The sequence below is a fragment of the Corythoichthys intestinalis genome, chromosome 3 (assembly GCF_030265065.1).
Source record: "Corythoichthys intestinalis isolate RoL2023-P3 chromosome 3, ASM3026506v1, whole genome shotgun sequence".
NCBI lineage: Eukaryota > Metazoa > Chordata > Actinopteri > Syngnathiformes > Syngnathidae > Corythoichthys > Corythoichthys intestinalis.
The window spans coordinates 49,085,871-49,104,056 of record NC_080397.1 but is presented as its reverse complement, the minus strand read 5'-3'; the positions used below and the strand labels follow the sequence as shown (position 1 = coordinate 49,104,056).

General features: G+C 38.0%; 1 protein-coding gene across 3 annotated transcripts in view; it reads left to right on the top strand.

The window, feature by feature from the left end:
• Positions 1–1,879: 1,879 nt before the first annotated feature.
• Positions 1,880–18,186, top strand: part of trim36 (tripartite motif containing 36) — a 94,377-nt gene continuing 78,070 nt past the window's right edge. For 2 of the 3 annotated variants that reach the window (XM_057831305.1, XM_057831307.1), the window contains exons 1-2: positions 1,880–2,039; positions 11,733–11,967. In XM_057831305.1, coding sequence (XP_057687288.1) covers positions 1,977–2,039; positions 11,733–11,967 — 298 coding nt within the window. In that variant the 5' untranslated portion in view covers positions 1,880–1,976. Of the gene's footprint in view, positions 2,040–7,691; positions 7,955–11,732; positions 11,968–18,186 lie in introns of those variants that run through there. The other variant, XM_057831306.1, reaches the window with a different exon arrangement.

Here is an 18,186-nt window from a genome sequence, read left to right as displayed (position 1 = left end):
TCAGGAGGAGAAACACCCAGAGCCACCGTGCACAGGCGTGTGCTGGAAATGGGCTACAAGTGCCGCATTCCCCAGGTCAAGCCACTTTTGAACCTGAAACAGCGGCAGAAGCACCTGACCTGGGCTACAGAGAAGCAGCACTGGACTGTTGCTCAGTGGTCCAAAGTACTTTTTTCAGATGAAAGCAAATTTTTCATGTCATTCAGAAATCAAGGTGCCAGAGTTTGGAGGAAGACTGGGGCGAAGGAAATGCCAAAATGCCTGAAGTCCAGTGTCAAGTACCCACAGTCAGTGATGGTCTGGGGTGCCATGTCAGCTGCTGCTAGTGGTCTACTGTGTTTTATCAAGGGCAGAGTCAATGCAGCTCGCTAACAGGAGATTTTGGAGCACTTCATGCTTCCATCTGCTGAAAAGCTTTGTGGAGATGAAGATTTCATTTTTCAGCACGACCTGGCACCTGCTCACAGTGCCAAAACCACTGGTAAATGGTTTACTGACCATGGCATTACTGTGCTCAATTGGCCTGCCAACTCTTTGACCTGAACCCCATAGAAAATCTGTGGGATATTGTGAAGAGGAAGTTGAGAGAAACCAGACCCAACACTGTGGATGAGCTTAAGGCCGCTATCAAAGCATCCTGGGCCTCCATAACACCTCAGCAGTGCCACAGACTGATTGCTCCATGCCACGCTGCATTGAAGCAGTCATATCTGCAAAAGGATTCCCGACCAAGTATTGAGTGCATAGCTGATATAATTAATTGAAGGTTGAGTTTTTTTTGTATAAAAAAAAACTTTTTTTGTATTGGTCGGATGAAATATGCTATTTTTTTTTAGATAGGGATTTGGGGTTTTTCTTGACTTTTTTTTTTTTTTTTTGCCAAAATCATCAATATTAAAACAACAAAAGGCTTGAACTACTTCAGTTGTGTGTAATCTGGGTCAGGCCCAGGCCATTTGGGGGCCCTAAGCAAAATAATGCAAAGGGGCCCATATTTTTGGCCCACCATTTCGTCACAGTGTACTGGGAAACCCATACATGCAATCCAACCCATACGTCCATATTTTGTATATTAATCAGATTTTGTTGCACTGCATACTTCAAACTTCTCACCCAGAATGATTGTCAGTACTTACAGTAGATAGCGCCAAACCTTTTTCTTAAAGAGGAAAGAAAGAAGTTAAGGAAAATGTTTTTATTTTTTTAAGCTTGTAATCAAGTATCAAAAACTCACAAAAGTCAAATAAAGCAAACTGTAGTAAACAAAATAGAATATAAATTTTAAAAAATTGCCAGATTGGGGGCCCCCTAGTGGTCAGGGGCCCTAAGCAGCTGCATAGTCTGCGTATAGGCTGGGCCGGCCCTGTGTGTAATGAATCTAAAATATTTGAAAGTCTAATATTTATCAGTACATTACAGAAAATAATGAACTTTATCACAATATGCTAATTTTTTGAGACGGACTAGTACCTGAAACGTGTTTGCAAATCCTCGTTTTTGGTTTGAATTTATCACAACATTTCAACATCCTTGGAATTTGAGTTAGTAATGGATGGAATAAGCAGAATGTAAACACCAAAATGTTATAATACCAAACAAGAAAATCATCACCCTCTTTGTTCTTTCATAATAATCTGGTAAAACCTGTAGGTGATAAATTTGTATCCAAGAATGGATCCATTCATTCAACGTGAAAGGGGCTTTTCTGTGAAGGGAGACATCTCTACTTGGGTGCAGCATCCATGCAGGAGTTGAAGTAAGATACGCTCACACGAAATACGTGTATAAAAAAAGGATAAAAAGATTTTTCTGTGGTCTGCGCATGCTCTGTAACACAGAAATAGGGAGGGAGTGATTCATGTTGATCTAAACCACAGCTGCTGTGCATGTGCGTGCGTGCGCGTGTGTAATATTTAATTCAGCTCCCGCGCTTGCATCATCTTTTTTATCCTCTTCATCCTCATCAATTTGCAGCCATGTCGGACTCTGAGGACATGACTGAGTTCGCCAGCATTGTGGAGCGTATCGAGCGGGGCGAGGTGAGTCTCACCGCCGGTGATGGTAGCGCTGGCAGCGGCGTGTCAAGTCGTTAGGCATGACCGGTGCGGTTTATGTCACATTAATATGATTTATGATCATCTTAATTTGACACAGGAAGTACAATGGGTTTCTCTTTTGACCATACGAGATGTATTAACATTTTGCATTCATTGATCATGAAGGCTGGCATGCTTCTGCCAATCTCTCACTGTACACGATTGAACATAATGATTAGTCATGATGCTGATGCACAATATTATACCGGTCACACACCAAGAGGTGCATCCAAATAATCGGTCAACATAAGGATAATTATTTATTTACCAGGGTTTTTTTTTTTAGTTTGTTTGAAGGTTGGTCGAGCTGTACTGAATCATAGTGGGAGATCTGTTCCTAATTCATAACTGTTTATGAAAAGAGGGAAACAAATGTTGGTTGTCCACTTTAACGCAAAATAAATACATGCAAACTACAGTGCACTTTTTTTTTTTTTTTGAAGTGAAAATCTATTTTTACAAATTCAACAAAAGTAATTTGAAATCAAAATAATATTTTGCAATTTAATTGTCCACAAAAACCCAATAAAACTAAAATATTTTACAAACTTCTGTGACATTTATGAAAATGTAAAATATATAAATATACTGTATTCATTGTTTTTTAATTAGATGACCCATTAGTTTGTATAGCTAATAACTGCAAAAATGGAACAAAACAAACACCATCAAGGTTACATTTAAAAATATTTTTGTTATTTATGATTATTTAAATATATTTTTATTATTAATTATTAATTCGACCTTTATCCAAATATGGGCTATGTAGACCAGATTCCCATTTACAATTACATAAGACAGCAGACTAAAACAAGGTAAAATAAAAGCACATAAGTCGACATTTACAACAAATTGTCAATTACTAATGATTTTGGGATCGTTTTTTTTTTTTTTTTTGAGACCATTACAGAATCATGATGGTTCGTGGGTGTATTATATTTAATTAATAGATGTACATGTAGGGTGACATGCAGAGGTGGGTAAGGCTGTCAAACAATTAAAATTTCTAATTGAGTTAATCACAGCTTAAAAATTAATTAATCGTAATTAATCGCAATTCAAACAATCTCTAAAATATGCCATATTTTTCTGTAAATTATTGTTGGACTGGAAAGATAAGACGGACATAAACATTCAACATACTGTACATAAGTACTGTATTTGTTTATTATAACAATAAATCCACAAGATGGCATTAACATTATTAACATTTCTGTTAAAGGGATCCATGGATAGAAAGACTTGTAGTTTTTAAAAGATAAATGTTAGTACAAGTTATAGTAATTTACTAATTTTATATTAAAACTTAAACAACTTAAAATTTGTAAAAAAAATTTAATCGAAAAATAAACTAGTAGCTCGCCATTGTTGACCTCGCCGAGCGGTGACGTCACAGCCGTTCTTCCACGTAAGATAGTGATTGAAATACACCACAAGGTGTCACTGGCGAGTTTTAAATTACTTAAGAAATTTAGCCAAGGCAAAGTCTGAGTAAGTTTTATGTTTATTTTTCATAGCTATTTTGATTGGGAATGCTAGTTGTCTTTACATTGAGCGGTTTTCTTTTTCTGAACATTATTTTTATGAGAGGTAGGAATATTATTTTTGTTGTGCTTTCATTAAATGATACTGTAGCGACTTAACTGTTCCGCCGAAATGCATGATGGGAAGTTGGGCAACCATGACTGTCAGTGGTGGCTTCAAATGGTATACAGTGTGTTCTGCGTTGCGCTCAATTAAGCGTGTTAAGAAGAAGATCGTCTCCTACTCTGCCCCAATGCATTATGGAAAGTTGAGCGACCATGACTGTTAGTAGTGGCTGCAAATGGTATACAGTATATTCTGCGTTATGTTCAATTAAGAAAAAGATAGTCTCCTTTCATTCTTCCCCATGTCGTTCGCCACAATAGATTTGCCAAAGCTTATGCCAATAAAAGGCGCGGTCCAATGAACGCCTGTGTCCACTCGCATTTCTCTGCCTTTTCGGTCTCAATATGTTAAAACGGCGTCATTGTAAACTGTTTGAGGCAACGCATGAACGGGTCATTCCGTGCATGCGTTAATTGCGTCAAATTATTTTATCGTGATTCACAAAAAGAAATAATTACCGACCGTTAACGCAATACACACACGCGAAACAAATGTTACTCATTACTTGTGCATTCTTTTCAATGAATACTTTTTTACGTGTACTTGAGTAAATTTTTGGATAACTAATTTTGCTTGAGTATTATTATTTGGAAGTAACGCTACTCTTACTTGAGTAAAATTTTTACCTACTTTACCTACCTCTGGTGGCAGAATGGTTAGCACATCCGCCTCACAGTTCTGAGATCAAGAGTTCCATCCTGGGTTCCGGCCTTCATGTGTGGAGTTTGCATGTTCTCCCCATGCCTGTGTGGGCCTTCTTGGGGTACTCCGGTTTCCCCCTACATTCTTAAAAACATGCATGGTAAGCTGATTGAACACTCTAAATTGGCACTAGGTATGGGTGTGTGCGCAAATCGTTGTTCATCTCCATGTGTCCTGCAGTATGCCGGCACCCGACTCAGATTGTACCCTGTCTACTGCCCATACTGTAGTTGGCTGGGATCGGCTCCAGTACCCCTTGACCCTAGTGAGGATAAGCGGCTGGGAAAATAAATTTAAAAAAGATGTATGTATATTTCAATTTCAATACTGTATGTTAAAAAAACACAAGTGCAAGCTGGTTTCTTTTTCATCTAAATCACTTCCGGCACTACTATATACCTGATACTGATACCTATTCTATTTAAAGATCAATTGAAGAGATACTCTCGGCAGTTTTATCCATTTCATTTGTTGGACGCTTGAAGGAAAAGTGGCCGAATGATAGGTTTAGGTTTGTGTGTCCTGTGTGTCGTAGTGCAGTAGTTCCAAAGTGCTGCAGGCAGGGTGCACACTCGACTTGTTTTAGTATCGTGCATGATGTACAGTATGTGGCACATTTGGCAGCAGCTGTGCACTGTGTCAGGGCACTCGGTTACTGAGAGGTGTTAATGATCATGGATAATATGAATGGACGATGACAGTTCACAGTCTTACCGCTCTTGTTGTCATCTTTTAGATGCATGTGAGCAAGGGCTTAGGTTTGGTCTCAACATTGATAGGGACGCTATGAAATCATAACCAGCATGTACACTTTTTGCCGGGGACGGGACATTAATAAGACCAAACAGATTAGATACATTTCTCAAAAATAGCTGGTTACTACATAAAAATGAAAAAAGTTAAAATTATTTTCATAGGGAGAAAGTCATTTTTCAAAATGCTGCCTTCATTTCATGGAAATTGTGGTTGTGTTTTTGTGTGGTTTTTTTTTTTTTTTTGGGGGGGGGGGTTAAAAATGTGCATAGGCTGCAAATATACTTTTAAAAAAATGAGTAAAAAATAAATACATTTTAATTTATGAATAAATGCACAAAATGCACAGTTGAATTAAAGTTGACAGGAGAAAACATACAGGAAGACACTTCTAAGCAGCTTTCTACTCGAGTTTCTGAAGTTAGCAAGTTCACACAGTTTAATGTCATGCTAACTCTGATGCAGGTCGGACTTTCAGTAGCAAAATTAGTGGTATATTCCCCACATACACAACACTGACATATTTTTACATTGCTTACAGTGGCTGCTGCTGGCTGAAAATAAAAACCCCTTCTAATATCCCTCCTCCTCAAAGGGGGCGGAGGAGGCGGCATATTGACATGTATTTCTGTCGGGATTGTGTGAAAGTGGGGGTTCTAGTCATCAGCCAATCAAACGTGTGTTTGAGGGGGAAAAAAATGGACCGGCACATTCAGCAAGTGAAAAGGGGTGAACATAAGTCTGAACATAATAAAAGTAATTCACTTAATAACGGTAGGGTCAATTCTATCCAAACAACACAAGGGAAGACAATCTAAGTTACCTTTATGGCTGAACTCATTGTAAAATTCAAATAAGGTGGCTTCATCATACAATCATACAATATGAGTTCCAGATATTTTTTTATTTTTTTGATTATGTCTTTATAAGTGGAAATGCATCTATGATTGAAATTTCAGACCTCTACCTATTTTCTAATTGGGTGAACTTGCAAAATCACAATGGGTGCAAATACTTATAGCTGACACCACATTTCGGGGTCATCAACATGTTTTGCACCCCTTCCCACCATAAGGGGAGTTTGGGGGGGGGGAGCCCCCCCCCGGTGGCCAAAAAGTGTCATTGCATGTAACTGACTTTCCTATATATATATATATATATATATATATAAGTCAGAAAGCAAGAAAACAACAAAAAATAATGAATTGAACAAAAAAAGATATTTTTATAATGGGTCAAAATTATTAATTACATTAAACGGTCATTTGCTTTGCATATTATTTCCCCCAAAAATAAAAAAATAAAAAAAATAGGGGAGGGCAATTTTATTTTTCAAATGATTTCTTTCTTTGATTGAAAATATTTTTTTTATGATTGAAGCAACTTTTTGGGGGATTGAATGATTTAGACACTAATATCCTACCCATAATATGGCCCAAACACAAAAATGATTGCTAAAATCAAAGAAAACTTTTTTTAAATGAAAAATTAAGTGTTCAAATGCAAATTTTTGAGTCTCAAATATTTTTTCGCATTCAAAAACTTTTTTCTATGATTGAAATTTTTCTTTTTTTGATAGAAGTAATTTTTCTTTTGAAAAAATATATTTTTTGATTGAATAATAAATACACACATGTCCAAGCCAAATATGGCCCAAACACAAAACATTACTTCAATCGAAAAAGTTGCTTCAATCAAAAAAATAAATAAATAAATAAATAAAATCAAATAAAAATAGCTTTCAAATGCATTTTTTTAATTTCAAATTTATTTTTGCATTCACATTTTTTTGGTTGAAGTGACTTTTTTTTAAATTGGAAATATATATTTTGTAACTTTTTTTTTCTTTGATCGAATAATGAAGACACAAATCTACCTCTATATCGCTCTGCCCAGTGGATACAATTTTTGACTGAGGTAACTACATTGGCACGACACCGACGGGTGTACCATATTCAATGGATGATGATCTTGGCTAAAAGTATACCTGTCCTGCTAGCAGCCTGTTTTAGAATTCCCCTCAAGAATTATGGGAAACAAAAAAATGCTCATTTTCAACCTTTATTGTTATAAATATTCTTGTAAGTTAATTTTATTGCTGACACAGCGTTTAATGGTCATCACCATGTTATGCCCCAAAAGTCAAACTCCGCCTATGCCTCCCACAAAAGTTAAGCTCTTCCTATGAACTCCAGGTACATTTTATGTAATCACTAGCCATTAGCCCTTGTGTCCATCCCATTGACTCCACTCAAAGATATTCACTCGCAATATCTATAAAATTGTTCTCCTATTATTAAACGTGTGGACTCACGTACTCCATTTTATACACAAAACCCTGTTCGTTTGACGGTATAAATACGACTGAATGAACGCAATTTTGGATTAATGAGTAATGAGCCAGTTATTTCATTTTACGAGATGCTCTTGAAAGCAACTGTGGTTCCCATGGAGATGCTCCCCACCTTCTCTTCCCCCTCCCCTCCCCCTCGTGTTGCCTTCACTGACACAGTAAGCTCGGGTACTACTTCTTCTGCTGATTCACCGGCTCTGCTCATTCAGTCGCGTCACCGAAAGTTCACACGGCTTTCCCCCCCGTGTTCTGCAGCTGCCTTCCAACACACACGCCGTTTGTGTTGGGGTACAAAAGAAAATAGTTGTGGTATTCAGTTGTTTATTTTAAATCAACGCGATAAGTGAAATTCACCCTCCTCGTCATTACTGCGGAGATGCAGCGGGCTGGAACACACGCGGTAAGTCAGTCGGGGAAAAGTTTGATAAATTTGACGAGACGATACGTTCAAATTCGCCTTTTTCCACTACACAAAGCTGCCGTATTCAAATTCATAATGTTTTGGTGAAAAATTTCAAGTGGGAGACTTTTAACTGTTTGAACGTTTCGGAGTTCAATTAAAATCGTTTTTAAGCATCGTTTCCCGATTTTATTTGCTTTTCGAGGTTAAAATAGCAGCTTACATCGTAAACGTGAGCAATCCTCACGCGTTCTTGTCTATATTTAGCCGGTCGACTTAATCCTTCCTTATGTAATGTGTGAGAACCACGCAAAAGACTAATAAATGTCACACCAGCAGAACAAGTGTGTTTCATGCTTGCCAATAAGGTAACACCTAGTCATGGCATACAAGATACCTCCCTTGAATTTTATATGTTCGTAAATCTGGTTTTGCACTTATCATGAAACCAATAAACATCCTCGTGCATGAAAACTAGGCAAAAAAGAAAGTAAAAATCAGTGCAGCGCCTTTGTATTTGGTACATTATTTTAGGTCAAATTTGGACGAGACAATTTTCTATGTGTGTGTATGTTACTAAAAGATGTTACATTTTCTTTTTTACTAACAAACTTTCTTGAAGACGTGCGGGACTTCAGGTACTTCTATGATGATGAAGGGAGATTTAAAATCTCAGTTCTCTCTAATCTAGAACAGCATCACACAACAAAAAGGCTGGAAAGTTGGTTGGTTCTTTGGTTGATGTTTGTTTTACTGTTTTTCTTTTTGTGAGTCATGTAGCATATTCTGTAAGGTCACCACTCGCCACTACTGTACTTTTTTTTTTCCACCATAAAAATACAATTAAGAACTAGTTTTAAAGGCAGTCACTTTTTTCACTCCCCTCAAAATCAAGAATTGATGCCTGTTCAATTTTTTGTCACTGTATAGATCAGGGGTGGGCAAACTATTCCACAAAGGGCCGCAGTGGGTGCGGGTTTTTGTTCATACCCATCATGAGGACAGCCTTTCACCAATCTGGTTTCTTACAAGTGCAATCAGTTGATTGCAGTCAGGTGCTTCTTGTTTCCACTGAAACCTAATTGGTTAAACTGTCTGTGCTGAATCAGTTGGAACAAAGACCAGGACCCACTGCGGCCCTCGAGGACCGGTTTGCCCACCCCTGGTATAGATGTACCCTGCAATTGACAGGCAACCAGTTCAGGGCGTATCGCGCCTCCTACCCATCGTTAGCTGGGATAGGCTCCAGCACCCCCGCGAGCCTCGTGAACCTCCGTGAAGTTGGCCCCCTATCAGACGCAAATTTATATAAAAATGATGTCATTCGTAGACATGTGCCGATTACCGTTTTCAAGTAATACCATGGGATGAAAACATCAAGGTTTCAAAACCGCTAAAATTTTCCGTCATACAGTCCCTAAGGTATTAGCATTTTTTTATGTCCCAAAAATGCATGGAGAAGTCCCTCGCTTGCAGCTGTAAGGCTCAACTCTCCCCCACCTGTTGTTGCTCAGTGTTAGCTGTGCTACACGATGGCTTGAGGAGGTGAAACTCCTGACCTTTTTCCCCCCATTGAAGAAAACGAAATCCATGGTATGAGAATACTTCGGTTACAGAAAAGTTACAGATGGCTGCGGCTTAGAGGAGGAGGGCCAAACGATATGTAAATCATGTTTGCGGAGGGTAGCTGCCGTGGAGACAATACCTCCAACACCACTTTGTATTTCTCCAAAATTAAAGGTTAATAAAAACTATCATGAACGTTTCCCACCAGTTACGAGAGTTTACTCCGGTGTGTTTAGTGTGTCTAGCGGTGGTAAAACATTTGTCTTTTTTTCTCTCTGGCAACTGTCTGTGTTGAGAAAGAGTGTGTTTGTGTGTATAATGTAAACATGATATGAGTCATACACACGTGCTTTTTATTGAAAAAAATTCAATTATTTTTGTTCTGATGGTAATAATGTTGAGCTATGGCTGTGGGTTTAGGCTCACCTTTAATTTTATTTAGAACATTTTGTTATTTAAAAAAACAAAAAAAAACAACTAACATTATCCAACTTGCTATTATGTTTTGAAAAATAAAAATGCTGTTCAATGAAAAAAAGTAATTTTTTTAACCCATATATCTAACACATTTTAGAGCTGTAATTGCGATACCGTGATATTTTGTCTTAAGGTTATCATACCGTCAGAATATCATACCGGCGCATGCCTAGTAACGTATGTGGTACGTTTGTGCTTGTTTGTGCTGCTATCATTTTTAAGATATTTACAATTATTTTATAGGTCAATCTGAGGTCAACCAGCATTTCATTTTGATTAAAAATTGCTAAAAATGGCGTGAATTGTTTATGCTTTGTTTGTGCCGTTATCATTTTGATTGATGTCACGCAGCCTCCCATCTATGGCGGAACGGAACCGCAATGGTGCCATTCGTTTGTACTAGGTTTGTGCTCGTTTGTGCTGAAAAACAAAATTTTCATTTGTGCTCCTATCGTTTTTTTCGATATTAATTTTGAATGATGACGTCAATCGCAGCCTATATGTCGCGGCTGTATGAGTCTACCAACTTTCTCAAGAACAGAGGGGTGTCCCAACAGTTAGCGCAAATGTAGCACAAAAGAATGACACCATCTCGGGTCAATTTTGCAATAAATGGGGGGCTGCGTGACCTCATCACTTGAAATTAATGTCTCAGAAACGTTCAACTTGGATTGTCCTATAAAAGAATTGTAAATATCTTAAAAACAATAGCAGCAAAAACACAACTTTTTACAGGACAAACAAGCACAAACAATTGACATTTTATATTAATTTGCGTCTGATGGGGGCCAACTTCACGGAGGTCCCTCGTGAGGATAAGCAGAACAGAAATCAAGGACTGAATGGATAAATGTAGTGCAGCAACGATTAATTGATTAACTCGCGTAATTCGATTCGAAAAAGGATTCAAATTCAATTTTGCTGCTTCGAGTATTTGTTTAATAAAAGTGGCATTGTAATGGTTTGTTTTGAAAGTGTTTGCATTTGGTTTTATTGATTTGGGTGGATGCACTGCCCTCTAGTGGCAACAGCAAATATGACACGTTTCACATGGCTGAATCCAGCGGCTCCCTGTTAAGGCCAACGTAAGCCAAGTTTTTGTTTGAGCTAATGTTTTTTTTTTTTATGTATTCGTAATTTATTTCATTGGTATATTTAGCTGTTTTTTGTGGGAATATGTGTTTGAAACATTTGTTAAGCGCATCGTTAAAAAAAAGTTACCATTCTTTAGCATTCAAGCTAGTGGACTTTTGCTATGTAAGTTAGCCAATTGTTCTTTTGTTGTACTTAGATACTCATTTATCTATTTATTTTTTATACCGTTTGAGGCTCAGCTCAGACATTTTTTTTTTTTTTTAATGTTCCAGATCCGATTTCTCTATTATTAAAACTAACTAGTTCATCGATTTATCGACTACTAAAATAATCGATAGCTGCAGCCCTAATTAAATGTTCTGCAAAGCTCTTTGTTATAGCTGTGGCTGTTGTGAAAGTGCAATACAGGCAAAATTGAGTTGAATTTAGGTATTTTATTTGAAGGAAAAGGGAGTGGGGGTATAATGTATGGAATAAAATAGGCTAAAATGCTTCTCCTGTATGCCAGAAAGACGGGCAAAAGGTCTGTACAATACGGTGGACTTCAGGGAACAAATCTGTTGTATATGAAGCACAATATGGCAAAAATTCCATGCTACGTTGGGTAAAAAAATGGCTAATGACTTTGTCTCCCCTGCAGGTTCCTATCAAGAACATTGAGCGGGAGCTGATCTGCCCCATCTGCAAAGAACTGTTCACGCATCCACTTATCCTGCCATGTCAGCACAGCGTATGTCACAAATGTGTCCGGGAGCTGCTCATGCTAAACTACGACGATTCCTTGGATGGCGGCTCCGAGTGTTCATTGCCGGGCAGTCCCAGATCCCGCGTGCCGTCGCCCTCCATGGAGAAACTAGACAAGCTGGTGCGATCAGGTCAGTGGCAGACCAAATTTTTTTGTAATGGACAGTGGTTAATGTATCAAATTAGGTTAGTGAATAGTAAAATGACACAGTGAATCCTTTTAAGTTACATAAAACATTTGTATTTTTTTTCCCTCTTAAAATATGTGAAATCAGACTGAAAACAATGAAATACTTGCTCTTAAATTTACAACAAAGCCCCAATATAAAGGTGATTATACTGTTACTGTTAAAGATTTAAAGCTCTGTTAAGGTGAAGTACCATAAAACAACACGAAGTGATGCAGCGTAACCTAAAAAAAGTAAGGTTCAGTCACAGAACATAAGTGGAGCTGTAATGCAAATAAGGTAAGGTAATAGGGCTGGGCGATATGGCCTTAAACATGTATCACGATAAATTGAGCAGATTTATCTCGATAACGATAAATGACGATAAATTCGCCCAAGCGTACTGTTATATAATTTGAAAATCTGAATCAATGCATGAAATACAGATTAACTGTTTCTTGTTGATTTATTTACCAGCATTCAATTTCATATACTGTATTTAACAATTGTACATGCAGTCTAAACATTAAGTTTATAAAAATGTAATGTAAGCAATAAGAATTCAAGTATGAACATTTATAACAGCGTGTATGACTTGAACAATGTACATTATCAAAATCAATATGCCTGTGCAAACATGTCATTGTAACACAAATGACTTGCAGCTTGAACAGTACACTTCAAAAAGACAACTTGTTAATGGCTGCTGTGACATAATTATTAAATACAAGTGTTTACATTATGGTTTCAGGGTCCCCCCCAGTGCATTTTTTAATAAATGCACGCACAAATGAAACCCCAAACAAACAGAGAGAGACACACACACATTAAAGCTATATTGATCTTCTTCAAATGAAACGCTTAAGATTTTATGATAGCAATAATGACACAGAAATAAGCACATACAGAAAAATAGCTGGGGCCATTTCTCGGTCATTATAAGTTTCGCCGTTGGATTGTACTTTAAGCTGAATGCTTTACCATCACAAAAGCTATCAGAGGAATCACACACAGACAGATACAAAATAATGCCACATAGTAATTGCTAGATGCAGTCCGTGCCCAATCCACTCATTAAGTTCAGCCGTTTCGACAAGTTAGAGCCGCTATCCGACTACATCACGTTCATTTGTAGCGTTAGCCGCTAGCTAGCGCTAGCCTGGCTACCAGTAGAAAGCACTGAAAGCACCATCTCCGGAAATTGTGAGAACAGCAGGGAGGACAGCGGGTGAAAGCCCGTCTGGATGCCACTAAGAGTCTACAAAATGTCGGTTAAAAGTTTGGTGAACCTCTCTTAAGCCACACTCCATCACGTTTTGCTTGTAGCGTTAGCTGCTAGCGTTAGCTTACTGGGCTTTTGTTTGATTGGCTCCTTGATGATCACGTGACTCCCTACGTAAGCCCATTGGCGGTTTCTTAAAGGGGAATGAACATAGACGGACAACACAGAATCAAAGCGGGATGAAAAGACTATATTTTCTTGTTTTATTAATTTACCGAATTTACCGACATGGTCAAAATTACGTCGGTCATCGTTAAGAATTTCGGTGACGGTAAATTTTCGGTTTACCGCCCTGCTCTATAAGGTAACACAAGGCAAAGTAGCAACTTGCTCAAAGTGTACATACAAAATACAATGTAAATGTAGCATAAGACAACTAAAGTTTTATTTAAAAAAAAAAACTTTCAAAACAGCCACAGCAGTAACACATTACCACATACCTTGCAGAAAATGAAATACTACAAAGTAGGCCTGAACGATATTGGGAAAAACTATTGCTACGATTTTTTGGGGGTTTGCGATATACTGCGATATTATATTGCGATATTTTAAAAAATTCATATATTTTTTTTTCAAGATATTTTCACAAGATGACTTAAATAGCTGTTTGGAAAGACTTTAGATCACCACAGTGTACAGTCATCCCTTGTTTTTTGCGGTTAATGGGGACCAGAACCCGCCGTGATAAGTGAAAAACCGCGAAGTAGCCCACCCCCCCGATTTAAAATTTTTTTTTGTGTGTGTGTTTTTTGTGCCCAATGTATTTATTCAGATTTAGCATTGGAAAGAGATACATACAGGTTGACCCAAAAAAAAGTTTACACTCAGTTGACTGCTTGTTTAAAAGCCATTGAAACATATCTAAATAGGTTGTCATGCTTAAGTGATTCATTAAGGTCACTCAATGCAGCTGGTAATCTCTCGTCTCTACAATTCCTGTGCTTCTGCTGAAAATGAAGAAAACTTTAGCTGTACCTGAATTGCTGCGTGCCGGTCTGACACCTATTGAGATTGCAGCAAATCTGAGAATATCCAGATGTGCAGTCTACAAAGTTAAAAAGAAGCTGAAAGATACTGGAACAGGCTCACGAAAACCTGGGTCTGGAAGTGCCTGATCTGTGCGGACCAAAAAGTTGATTGTAGAGCTGAAACAAGTACTCGAGCAACTCGAGTAACTCGAGTTTAAAAACTGATCCGAGTAATTTTATTCACCTCGAGTAATCGTTTATTTTGACAGCTCTAAGCATCACGTTTTGCTCAGACTACTTTTAATGTGGGACAACGCGCTGTCACGTGCGGAGAGGAAGAAGGGGGAAAAAAAAAAAACTTACTGCAGCCGACAGCCGCCACAAACGACGCCGACGTTGCTAAATACTAGCCCGCACGATGCTACGTTGGTACAGGTAGCGTCTCATGCGTCTCATAGAGATCACATGTATGTTGAACTAGATGCTAAATGACAGACTCGGCCGCGTCTGGGCAGCTTTAGTAAACAACCGCCATCTTAAAGCAGTAGAGCGCTAAGCGCTAATAAAGAGCGCTAAGCGCTAGTAAATAAGATTAACGTTACTGTTCTGAAGTAACGTTAGCCCTGCGGAGGGCTAGGTTTCTATTAATTATGACCACTGTCGATGCTTGGCTAACGTGTCTTACATACAGGCTTTAACATAACATAGCATTGTGGAGTGATGAGGGTGTAAAATAAAAACTTAATCATGCTAACTATCAATTTTAGCTCAGTAATCATTGCTGGATAAAACACCAAGTAGCACTGGTGCTAATGTGCTCCAATACAGCCTGTATCATACATTTATTTTGAACACTGCAAAAACTCAAAATCCTATCAGGACTTGCAGTTTACATTAACTTAAAACGTAACTAGAACTTAAAAATGGCTTGACACAAAGAGAAATTCAATTGAAAGACGTGGGAAAAAATCCAAACTTTTAAGTTATGTGTGTTATCAAGCGTAACGGCATTTTTAGGTAAGATATATATATATATTTTTGTAATAAGATCTAAAGTTTTTTGAGTGAAAGCAGTGAATTAGTCTTTTTTTTTTTTTTAATTCTAGTTACATCTGAGATGCAATTGTTGGCTGTTTTCAACAATATACATCGAAAATAAAGACATTGATTGACTGAAAATGGTTCAAAATTAGATGAAATGTCTTGTTTTCTCATGTATATTTATAATTGCTCTTCACCTAAAAATATATTTGTTTTATCCGATTACTCGATTAATCGATAGAATTTTCAGTCGATTACTCGATTACTAAAATATTCGATAGCTGCAGCCCTAGTTGATTGACAAGGTGATATGTGGCCGCCCCAAAGTCCAGATCTCAATCCCCTGGATTATAGCATATGGGCAACTGTGGAGGACAGTGCCTGTAAGAAGCCACACATTTCTGTGGCAGCCTTGGAGAGGTCCATTGTTAGATCTTGGGAAAAGATGACAGCATCCTACATAAAGGGGCCAGGGCATAACAGCCAGCCTGAGCGGGGGAAAGAGGGAAAAGAAAGAGGGGGAAAATGGGAGAGAAAATGAAAAAAATTGGGCGAATGTCCACGAAAACAGCAGAAAAGACGAAAAGAAGTCAATGGGAGGACGGGGGTGGGATGCATCACCAGCTGGAATCGAACCACCGCTAGCCAGAACAGTGGTGACTTCCTGTCACTTTTTTTTTTTCAATCAAACTTTATTCTTCACACATTACGTCAGCGGTGACTTACAGTCACATGTTGTTGTTGTTTTTTTTTTTAAACAATCAAATCTTTAATTATTAACAATACGTCATCAGATTTTGTTTTGTTTTGTGTGTTTGTTTGGGGCCTAAATGTATGTAGTAGTAAGGAGAAATTTCAATTGCAATTACACACACAAAGAAAACTGTATGATTGTAAAGTAATGTATTAATGAAAATGTTCACAATGTTACATTAACGTAAAAATGAGATTTATGTATCTCCACCATTATGTCATTTTAAACACATAACAGTTATTCATGTCCACAAATATAACACTAATAACAACTGGAAATTCTTCAACAACAAAAATAACATCACGTATGTCCAAAAAAATGGATTTTACATTGTGAGAAAAAAGTGGGAATTATTCACAACACAAACTATTTACAACATGCAAATTTTAAACACATATTTAAAATATAAAAAGCAAAAAATCACACAAGCAAAATAAACAATATGCAGTTTTGAAGAAATGTCAATGTCTGAATGTTTATTAATTATATTTACATTGTGAGCATGTTCCTCCACTCCTCTATGGTTTTGCCAGAAGCAGGACAGTACCATTTTCCCTTTACCTGGCTGTGACCTGTGGTACGGTTTTTTTGTTTGTTTGTTTTTTTTTACACATTTTTGGTATTTGTACTCATGGTTTTCTCTAAACCGCCTTTTCTTTGGGGCTTCCCCCCTTGCCTCTCGCTCCTGGTCTTCAAGCGCGACCCTTTTTAGTCTCCACTAAAGTATGCTGCTCGTCTCCAATGGGGCCACGCTCGTGATTGGCTGCGCCGACTTGGACTTGGTTGGCGCTATTCTTCAGCACTCGCTCGTGACTGGCTGCGCTGACTATGACACACTCGCCGGTCATCTTCGCATTTACTCGTGATTGGCTGTGCTACGTCGACCCGCTCGCTCCATCCGCTCTCTCGATTGGCACTTATGCCTTTCCCCCGCGGAAGCGTTAGCTTTAGTTACGAAAAACATTCGGATATATCGGACAGGCATTAGGAAACGTTATGATATGTTAGGATTACTTTAGGATACGTCAGGATACGTTAGGTATACGTGGGCAGGCCAATCGGCGCAAGGTGCCTGAGGCGTATGTGGATCAAAAAAAAAGAAAAACTATCGCACGTGCTTGCGATGGGACTATTGCGCACACGCACATCGCGATGGCGATGTTTAAACGATATATCGTTCAGGCTTACTACGAAGGTAACAATATGATGCAAAGTAGCTAAGAATTTACTTACATGTAAAGTAACGTAAGGCTACCTAAATCAAAAGTAGCAAAAAAAAAAAGTAAACATGGAGAAAGGTAGTTTAAATAAAAGGGAAGGCTCAGGGTACAAACCCTGACGGAGCGTCTGCCTGTCCCATGCGACTTCCACTTTTACGTTTTTCTTCCCCTTGTACAGTCTGCTCTTCCTTTTGAGACACGTGTCACAAAATACATAAATAAAGCAAAACAAGAATGCTTTAATGCTAATGAAACGTCTGGTAGTTGAAGTTTGAGTGACTTTGGGGGTCATGTTTTTCTGGAAAATGTGGGTCAAATTCCAAAGTGTTAGACTTTAGAGGTTCCCCCGTCCAAGAAGGTAGACAAAGGGCCTAGCTCTAAGTGGGCCAAGCGTTACTTTGTTGTGCATCCCTCCTCCCGCGTGTCCTATATTAATGAATACAAATGATTTAAGACAATGTGGCACAGATGCCTTTCTTCTGATAATCCTGGCTATTTTCCTAAGTAGGAGTCACTTTTATGAGTCATGTCTACTGAGTTCAGAGGTGGGTAGAGTAGCCAAAAATTTTACTCAAGAGTAGCGTTACTTCAAAATAATATTAATCAAGTAAAAGTAATCATTCAAAACATTTACTCAAGTACAAGTAAAAATGGGTGAAAAGAATACTCAAGTAATGAGTAACATTGTGAGTAACTGCTGAAGATTTTTTTTTTTTTTTTAAACAATGGTATTTTTTTTCTCAGCACAAAGTTATGTATATGAACTATTAATATTATACTGTACTATGACATATTGCATAACCACATTAAGCCAAAGAAATACAAAACATTTTTTTTTTATGGTGACGCAGTGGCCGGCCACCCTCCGGCCTTCCTGTGTGGAGTTTGCATGTTCTCCTCATGCCTGTGTGGGTTTTT